This window comes from Zingiber officinale, chromosome 6B (genome assembly GCF_018446385.1).
Source record: "Zingiber officinale cultivar Zhangliang chromosome 6B, Zo_v1.1, whole genome shotgun sequence".
Taxonomy (NCBI): Eukaryota; Viridiplantae; Streptophyta; class Magnoliopsida; order Zingiberales; family Zingiberaceae; genus Zingiber; species Zingiber officinale.
The window spans coordinates 110,451,231-110,461,374 of record NC_055996.1 but is presented as its reverse complement, the minus strand read 5'-3'; the positions used below and the strand labels follow the sequence as shown (position 1 = coordinate 110,461,374).

At 33.4% G+C, this 10,144-nt stretch overlaps 1 protein-coding gene across 2 annotated transcripts; it reads left to right on the top strand.

Moving 5' to 3' along the window:
* Window positions 1-1,305: 1,305 nt before the first annotated feature.
* On the top strand, window positions 1,306-8,286 carry LOC121988890 (folate-biopterin transporter 1, chloroplastic-like). 2 transcript variants are annotated; one of them, XM_042542594.1, is made up of 9 exons: window positions 1,306-1,630; window positions 2,179-2,441; window positions 2,699-2,763; window positions 2,847-3,009; window positions 3,184-3,332; window positions 3,419-3,670; window positions 5,510-5,678; window positions 5,756-5,848; window positions 7,737-8,286. In XM_042542594.1, exons 1-9 carry the CDS (start codon window positions 1,321-1,323, stop codon window positions 8,028-8,030), a joined length of 1,758 nt encoding a protein of 585 aa, XP_042398528.1. In that variant the 5' UTR covers window positions 1,306-1,320; the 3' UTR covers window positions 8,031-8,286. The 2 variants fall into 2 exon arrangements, with proteins under 2 accessions (XP_042398528.1, XP_042398530.1); XM_042542596.1 differs by having other exon boundaries at window positions 7,834-7,970.
* Window positions 8,287-10,144: the final 1,858 nt, after the last annotated feature.

Sequence of the window (10,144 nt, the reverse complement as noted above, 5' to 3'; positions counted from 1 at the left end):
ATTCTGACGATCAACGATGTTACAATTGACAATGAAAGCAACAACAATGATTTTGGAGTGAATTGGAAAAGATCGAGATGTCTAGCCATAGGAGAGAAAATACCTATATCATAAATTAGAAAAGATTTCTATATAGTAATAAACTAATAATATTATTACTAATAATATTTGTATATAATTAATGATTTGTAGTTTTCTTTTGTTAAATTTAATTTTTTTTTCAACATAATTCCTATTAGGTAAATTAAAAAACTTCCAAAAGAAATATTTTTCTCTTAAATTATATAGCATATTTAATAAGTATATCATTCATCAACTATATTAAAATATATTCAAAAGGAAAATTAATTTCATCATTACTCCTTCACCATTCTAATTAATATTATATATATATTCTAGTATATATAATACAACCATGTATATATAGGGAGGATTTACATGGAGATTTGGGGGGGGGGGGGGGTCATGGCCCCCCCAAGCCCCCTTGTAAATCCGCCTCTGCTGGGGATGATGAATTCACTCCAATTTCTATCGGAAAGATTAGAATTTCACGGTAATATGGGATTTTCGAATTTAAATGGATATAATTTAATTAGTTTGAATAGTATTAATAGTTTACAGTTTATTTCAATAATTGTATATTATTATATTTTTAAAAAGTTTTTAATCAAGCATTTGGTAGAGTTGATTAGAAGTAGGATTATGGATGATTAGATGTAGAATTCATAATACTTTAACCTCAAGTGGGATTATTTATCCTACCTTTAATCCTATCCTAATCAACTCAATCATATCCTATCATATATATCAAACGGAGTCTTACTGTACTATTGAGGTTAATTATTTTTAAATTTTCCATTTTAAAGTAACATTGATATCCGTCGCCGACCGCGGGGCATAACATTTGCTCTTCAAAGAGCTTAACAATTGTGAATTGGAATTCGAGGTTAAGCAAACTCCAATAATACATTCAAATGATAGTCCAAAATCAGGTAATATCATTTGCCTATCCATAAAAAAAAATGGTTTGGTAGTTGTAGATGAGAAAGAATAATAATAGTATACTATGTAATTTTTTTTATTATATATTAATAGAGTACTTTTACCTACCTAAATACATTATCAGATTTTACTTAAAAATAAAAAGCGATCCTCCTCGAATATTTAAAAAAAAACAATTAGTAAAAAAGAACAATCAAATAAAATGTATGGTTTTTTAATTCGCCACACGGATCACTTTATACTCACATGAAAAAACAAACAAAATGGCAGTAGAGTTAAATGAGGACATGTGAACCGACCCGCTTCTGGAATAGAGGGATGGCTTGTTCCCTCTTATTAAATCCCGCGAACTGGGCTCTTAATCCTCTTTCCCTTTCCCTGCCACGGCGCCACTTCTCCGTCGCTCGCCGCCGAGTCGCTGCCGCCCAACGCACCCGCCGGAGATCCCGACGCCGATCCCCAGAGGGCTACGGAATGGCGTCGACTTCCGCAGCCCCGACCACTTCGCCGCTCCGCCGGAAGGACGCTGGCGGCGGATTCAAGGGATACGAGGATGAAGAAGCGGCGCTGCGTCCTCTCGAGCCCGATCGTGCTGAGGTCGAGACGTCCTCATCCGACCGTGGCGTTAGTGAGTTTTTTCTCTGTAACGACCACCCACCCGTTGATAGCGATCCAATTGTTTCATTACAGAGTAGATCTGTAACCATATATGAAAATTCCCCCTTTTTTGAACCTCGAGTTTTCCTTGTTTTAAGAGCCGGTACTTCAGGATCGCTATTTTCGTTTTGTTTGCACAGTAAGATCGTATTTTTTTTTTTCTAAGTTACTGTATCTGAATGGCTGAAAGGCTTGAATTGAACTCTTCTGACCCTGCTATTGACTAATTGAACATTCTCATCGTGTTCAGTAAAGTATTGGGTGAAACTGAGACAAAATGTAAATTAAAACTTCCACTTGTCAGTGCAAACGTTGGCAATCCGTACATTTTTTTTGGTTGAAATTCCTAGTGAGTTTGTTGTTCTATATAACGTATGCATTATACAGTAAGATGATTTTCATTAGTTATTCAGTTTGAAAAGATTGTCCTACGTGGGCTTGTTTAACTCTACTTGGAAGAATCTCAGTATGCATTTTGATTGCTCTAAAACTTTTGGTATCTTGGTGTGTTTATTGTAGGAACTTCCAGATCAAGGAATAAGTTAGTTTCAGTTAAAGAAGAAAAATTATCTGGCCAGATTACAGGAGAGGAATATTTCTCCAATGCTAAAAATCCTCTGAAAAGCCCATCCATGGCTAGCAGATTAACATGTTTTGGGGTGGATATGACCCCTGACAACTTGGCAGTTGCAATTGTGTATTTTGTACAAGGGGTTTTAGGCCTTGCAAGGCTTGCTGTAAGCTTTTATTTGAAGGACGATCTCCATCTTGATCCGGCAGAGGTAAGCCAACTTGTTATATTTTCAAAATGGAACAGGTTTCTTTGCAATCAAAATTTCATGGAGCTTTATCACTTGGATTCTCCTTTTCCTCAAGTGTAGATATTCCTAAGTGTATTTATGTCCTTTCTTTGTATGATCTGCAAATGCTCTTTGTTGGATATTAGCCTAAAAATTGGCTGTTCTATTTTTTATATAATTTTAATTATTACAAATTAGTCATTTTTCACGTATAGATTGACTCTTCCAATCTGATTTAGACAGCAATTATAACTGGTCTATCTTCTTTGCCGTGGTTGGTCAAGCCTCTTTATGGATTTATTAGGTGGGTAGTGTTCATTGTGCATTAAGTTCCAGTATTTCTTCACCATCTTCTGACATATCTGATTAATAACCACCTGAATGCAGTGACTCATTCCCACTTTTTGGCTACCGAAGGAGATCATATCTATTTTTATCTGGGATTCTTGGGGCACTTTCATGGAGCTTAATGGCTATTTTTGTTGACAGCAAATATAGTGCTGGACTTTGTATTCTTCTTGGATCCCTTTCAGTTGCCTTTTCTGATGTTGTAAGTGTTTTTTGCTCTTGAGTGTACTTAATCTATGTCTTGATATGCAGCCATTATGTTCCATTTTTTTTATTAACTAAAGTTCAACCACATAGTATTTTTCTTTCCTAAGCCCTTGTGTTAGTGTATTTTGTGCTAAAGGGAATTATTTAATGACTGAAACATGCCTTAAAGGTGGTTGATTCTATGGTTGTTGAAAGGGCTCGTGGAGAGTCACAGAGCACCTCAGGATCCCTTCAGTCTTTATGTTGGGGATCTTCGGCCTTTGGGGGGATTGTGAGTGCATATTTCAGTGGTTCACTAGTGGATGCATATGGAGTAAGGTTTGTGCAATTTCTGTCTGCTTGGTTTGGATTTAAATTCTATGCATATCCACTTTATCATTTGTTACTATCTTCAATGATAACAGATTTGTTTTTGGAGTCACTGCTTTCCTTCCACTGATGACATCAGCTGTAGCTCTTCTTGTAAAAGAACATTCTTTGGCTGCTGCTACAGCGCATAGTTTGTCAAGTAGTAATTCAGGCTTCCTACAGAGCTCTAAGCAAGGCGTATTGCAGTTGTGGGCTGCCATCAAGCAGCCAGATATCTTTTTGCCAACGTTATTTATGTTCTTGTGGCAGGCAACTCCACATTCAGAATCTGCCATGTTCTTTTTTGTGTAAGATTCAAAACTTATCTGTGCATCTGTTTCTATCCAACAAAAATGATAACCCATGTTGGCTCAGACCATTTGAAATCGGCTTATGGATCTTTTCTATCAATTTAAAATGCTATTCGAGATTGTTATCTATCCACTGCATCTTTGTTAGAATGGACTAAGGTGTTTCTATCCATAAACACATGACTTCAGCTCCAATTCTTAGAAATTTATTATTAGGATTTAGGATTAATTTTGTAATTTTACCTTTTGTCCTGGATCATTGTTTGGGTTTAGTTGATCCAATTGGAAAAAAATTTCAGTGTATCTAAAGCTATTGACATCTATTATTTGAGTTAGTTTTCTAGAACCGCTTAGCCATTATCTTTTATGGTAGTGTTCTACTAATATGCAAGAATGGCAAGTGATTATCAAATGAATAATTTTTCTTTTTTGCTTCAGTAGTATTTTAATACATTGAATTACTATCAACTGAGGAAAGCTTAGACAGTTACTGACAGAATAATCAAGTGAAATGGAAGGAAAACATATTAATGTAATATTCACATGAAATTAGTGTCTCCAGTGCGTCACTTTGCTATTCATGTTTGCTTAAGAAATATGTTATCTTGAATGGCGTACAGCAACATTTGCATTTGGTAAATAGTTCCATATCAGTCAGAAGATTGAGTTCTGTCATTTAAGCACACAAAGTAATTGTTTCACTTGTATTGGTGTATTAGTATTATGATGATGACAGAGCCAAAGGAAGTTTAAATATTAAACGCCTTACAAATATCCAATTGATATACGGGATTTGAAATTTGTAGACAGCATATAATGATTATCCCCATACACTATCATTTCAATATTTCATATACAGATATCTATATGCAATTTTAATATTTCAATAAAGAGATTCATTTGGTGATGCTGCAGTTTAATCTGTCTTTAACAACCATATACTATTTCCAGTTGTCTTTTTTACTTCTACTTGTGTGTCACTTAGCAGCACTACAAGTTTGTTTTCTAAAGAAATGAAAAATCATGCAGAAATGCCGATGTAGAAAGCATTTCTAACTATTACTAATTGCAAATTTTGATTACCTTTTTTTGCCTCCGCAATGTTATATGATGCTTCCGTGTTAAGTCAAGTATATTCATCTTAATATCTTCATTAAAAGACTTTATTTCCAGATAATTAGAAGAGAGTAAGGACAAAGCCTAAAGAAAGCTAAGAGACAATAGACGAGACAGAAAAAGTTGTTATTTAAATTGATAATGGTAACAGGATTGAATGGTCACAGATTTTAAATATCACTGATACTGGATGGGTATGAAAAAGCTAAGAGAAGTCTGACAAGAAAAAAGTGAGCAATAGATAATTTTATATATAGCATTACTGATGACGTTCAATCATAAATATGAGAATCCATATTACATACCAATAACCCGATTCACATATAATAAAGTGGAATTGATATAATTAAGTAGCACAATTTATTATTGTAATGTTAGTAATATCTTCTTCTTCTTTACTATTATTAGTAAAGATTATAATTACTTTAGTTAATTCTCCAAGAATCAATAAAATGTATAAATATAAGCAATATAGGAAACCAATAACTACTAAAAATATAAATTTGTTGAGGAATCTTGTACTTCTAAAAGCATGGCTACTTAGTGTTTTTTTTTTGTTTATCATGTATTATGTTCATTATTCAAAATTAAATTGCTTACCCATCATTTGGTTTTTCTTTCCTCTAGGCTTTTAGTTGCTTGATATGTGGTTTGTTTGTTCCTTTTTCTTTTATGACTAAGGGGTGTATATTTCTCATCTCCATCTCTTCTGTGTTTTAGTACAAATAAACTCGGATTTACTCCAGAATTTCTTGGGCGTGTCAAACTTGTTACTTCAGTGGCATCCTTGGCTGGTGTTGCATTGTATAATTCATTTCTGAAGAATGTTCCTCTTAGAAAAATATTTCTCCTAACTACACTTACTGGCTCAGCCCTCGGGATGACACAGGTGTTAATCATGAATTTTTCAAAACACTACGATAATCAGCTTTTATCTTGTTAACTATATTTGACTATACTTCCTAGGTATTGCTTGTCACTGGATTTAACAGACAACTTGGTATTAGTGATGAATGGTTTTCTATTGGAGACTCTTTAATTATAACAGTTCTCAGTCAGGTAAGTAGAAATTTTAACTATCTGCTTAGTCTGCCTCATCAATTCATGCATCTTCCTGTCCTTATATGACACCAGTAGGCGGCATAGACAATGAATAAGCGAAAAATGCAAATCTAGAATATTCCCTTGCGCTCTGATCTTTTAACATAAACCGTGAGTGACTATGCTTCTGAAAAAATGTCTTCTGACATGTTAATAGGAGTTCTCTTTATTACATAATCACGTACTGAGTTTTAAAATTTCTAATGTTATTGCTATTTATTTTAGTTTATTTAGTTGCTCTTCTTATATCTGTTGATGCAGTATAACGACACATTGTAATAGATGGATAAACTAAGGTACAAGCAAAGAACTAGGCATGATGTACTGTTTTTTACTAGAATATGCATGAGATTATGAGAAAGACTAGTTAAATGTAAAAATTTAGACCAACCAACAGCGTAAACAATGTAAGTAAATCGGGAATATGAAAACTTGTTCTGATCTTGAAATTACCATTAACTCGGATGTTGATCATTTAATGGGGATGGTTGCGCTTGGTATATAATCTGTTCATACTTGCAGTTTTTGCTCCAATTATTTTTGGATTGGATCCCATGTTTCCTTGCACTGGATCTAATGTGCAAAAGATTTTGCACTGGTCCAACTTGGAAGTTGCAGTCTAGTTTCTTGAGTGCAACTGAAAGATAAATAATGGGAACGCTGAACTAGATTTGGTGCTAGTACTTCATGTCGCTGGTACTTAATGTTGCACTAGGACAAACAAATTCATTAAGAGGAAACTAAAATTCACAAAGAAAATTCAAAATTTTATTAAACTGAAAGATAATAAAACAAAGTGGGGGATTAGGGTTGCTTTTAAGAGTATCCATATCAGTTTTCCTATTGCTATATCTAAAATTTAGGATAAATAACTCACTTTATTAAATTTAGACAATCACTTTTCACTACACATTACATCAACTATCCTAAAATTTCTATTATTTTCAATTTTTTATTATTTTCTTCTCTTTCATCTATTTTTTTATTATTATATTTATGGAATGAGTGGAAGGAGAGAGATTGAAACGAATGAGTGGAAGGAGAGAAATTGAAAAGAAATATTATTTTACTTTTAGGGTAGAGGTTTCATTCCCTAAATTTAGAGAATCACTATTCATCAAATCTAAATTTAGGGAATAGATAGGGTAGCTAATGTAAAAGTTTTTTTAGCTACCCTATCTAAAATTTAGGATAAAATCTTTGGAAAAACAAATAAGCTTACTACCCTATAGTCTTACAAACAAATATTTTATTCCTAAAATAATAATTAAAGTCGCCTAATTTGTTATGGCTTAACTAAAATAAAAACTTACAATTTCTAAAAACTTTTAAAACCCACAAAAAATTAAAATTTCTTGCTGTAGATCTTCTAAATTTAAGTTTCCCAATTTAAACTTGTTCACTCTTCTTGAATCCTACCTTTCCTCGTTAGGCTAGTTTCTTTGGAAAAGATGAGAGGGGAGAGAAAAGGGGAATGTTAATTGCTTCCCTGGGAAAACCTATCATCTCCTTTTTTGTGAATTTTCCTCCAAAATGCAAACTTTGGATTATTCTATTTGCACTCTTGATTATTAATACGATATCATTTGTAAATAGCATATTTTGAGGAGACATTGAATATGATTGAAGATTATCTAGCCTAATATAGAAGATAAAGGCTTAGAGACTCAGCGCTAATATGATTTCTAATGGTACAACTTCAAATCTCAATATGAAGAAAGCAAAGTTCCTGTCATTACTTTCCATCTGTTAGACCTGCTATTCTTTGCTAACAAAACATAATTGGGTGTCAAGTTTGGTCAGATGTTTCCTACTGTCATAACAAGAATCTTAATCTAAAATGCAGGCTTCCTTCATGCCAGTTTTGGTGTTAGCAGCAAGATTATGCCCATCTGGCATCGAAGCTACTTTGTTTGCCACACTCATGTCCATTTCAAATGCAGGCAGTGTCTCCGGGGGCCTTATCGGTGCTGGCTTGACTCAATTCCTCAATGTTACAAAGGACAACTTTGATAACCTAGCTACATTGATTGTGATTTGCAATCTCAGCTCAATGCTGCCTTTGCCCCTACTTAGGCTACTCCCAGAGGAAAAAGAAGACTCAAAGGTTATTGATCTTGAACAAGCAAAATTAAGCTGAGGACAATACGGTAGGGAATAAATCTGTTCATTCCAAATCCCAACTCCCAAAACTCATACTGTTAGTGGTTTCGCCATGTTAAACTTAGGAGTCAAACTCTATTTATTATAAGCGATGATTTGCATTATTTTGTTTCAAATATTGAGTGAGCATGCGGGAATGCAAGGGAAAATATCTGTTGCAAACCACGCTGGGTTTTGTTATTGTTGGTCTGGATAAGTGCAAGGAATATTTAATTACCATGCATTGTTCTTTATGTTTTGTTATTTTTAGCCGTTCCACTGCACCTAGTTTTGCTTAGTGTTGTTTCTTTAGCTTAAAATGTTGTCCGTATGGAGCATTTGGGAAGAACATCTCGGAGGGTGGAGGTAATTCAGTGAGGACAGAGGGAGTCTTGTTATTGAGGGCGGAAGGTGGAGAGGGCTTGTGGTCGATAATGGAGAAGAAAAGGGCTTATGGATGGGCAATGTAGGGCTTTGGACGAGTGAACTAAAATGGTATCCGTTTATTTTGAGCGGAAGTTTCTCCCAGCCTCACTCTAATAACAAGAAAACAAGATAAGAAAACAACTCTACGTGACTAGATCCATAGTAATGTATTTTGCAACTAGTTATACAATAACAGCTTCTTTTGTAACTTCTCTTTGATCGGTCAGCGTCCTAGTTATGAACTATGACAAAAAGTTTAGTATCTAACTGATCGAATAACAAGGGACGTCTGTGACCGGCCACAAAAACAATTTTTTTTTCTTTTTATGATTTTTTTATTTATTTTTTAAACTTCCGATTATGTCAATAAAATTTTAATTTTAAAATTTAGAGATAAGATTATAATTATAAATACAATAAAAATTTCAAATAATTGTGAATTCAAAGCAACCAGTAAATATCCTATCTCCTAGTGAGGAATATCCTTCTTTCTCTCAACACATAAAATTGTTTAGTGTCCCCGGGATAATGTTGAGTTGATTAATGCCTGGTAGAATTACTATAATAGAGCAAGAGTTTGAATCTAGGCAAAGTCGAGAAAAAAAAAATCTTCTCTCACACTAACCAATTATAATTTCTTGATTTATCTCTTCACATATGATCATAGGGTCGATCGTACAGGACCACTAGGGTGACAGATTTCACTTTTTTACTACAATTTAACTATCGAATTAGCACACTCGTCTGTGTAGATTTTAACGGCTTATTGTGTCCTAAATGAAATTGATCGAACTCCAGTTGAAAATTAGTCCGAGGAAATTAAACATTAAGAAAAGTGAATACACACTTCACAATTATCATTTTGTCTGAATGCTTCGTTCAAACCTACCTGCGGCTAAATCATCAACAGTGGTGGCTTATTATTATTATTTCTTTTTGCTATTTGTTTGTTTTCAATCTTGTTGAATTTAATGTTTTGAATTTTGAATGCCATCAAAACATTTAAACATTAGTGTTCAAGAAATTCGGTTAAAACTCGAACTATTTAAGATACTTGAATAATGGCATGTTCTTCCAACAAAGTATAAGACTATTTTTTTTTTAAGATCTTCACTTATATTTAAATAAATTTTATTATATTTTATTATTTTTTTAAATTTTCACATTTATTATAGTTTTAAATAACTGAAACACTTATTAGTTGTGTAATTTTATTTTTTTTTCTCTAATATTTTTTTTTCTTGTCATGTCCTTGCATCCATCCCAACTTTCTTTTTGACTCAATAGTTTGAAATTTGCAAACTTGACGCATTTAATAATCTAATCGGTTCAAAATCAATGTTTCTAAAACTGGACCAAAGAGAAAATCGACAACTCTGTAGTTCTTGATTTCTCTGATTTGACCAATTAAAAATAAATTTTTTTCGTTTAACCAGTTGAACCATCGGATCCAGGCTAATCCAGAATCAAAACACTGTTTAAATAAATCTAACCAAAATCAATCTCAAAGTAAGCAAGGCAATGACAAGTCTTTGATCACTACGAAAAATGTGACAAGAAAAACAGAAAAATGTTGATTCAATCAAAATATTGGTAATAGTACATGTTTTGTCAGGATACATCATGTTGTAACGTTACCATTAAAATCTACTCAAAACAAATTTTCGCCTGCACAAATAGTCAACT

Bases quoted from the DNA above. Each gene is read 5' to 3' on its own strand.
- LOC121988890 (XM_042542594.1), top strand. From the start codon at position 1,321: ATGGCTTGTTCCCTCTTATTAAATCCCGCGAACTGGGCTCTTAATCCT. The intron at 3,010-3,183 runs GTAAGTGTTTTT...CATGCCTTAAAG, and splicing joins CAGTTGCCTTTTCTGATGTT to GTGGTTGATTCTATGGTTGT. The intron at 5,679-5,755 runs GTGTTAATCATG...TATACTTCCTAG, and splicing joins CAGCCCTCGGGATGACACAG to GTATTGCTTGTCACTGGATT.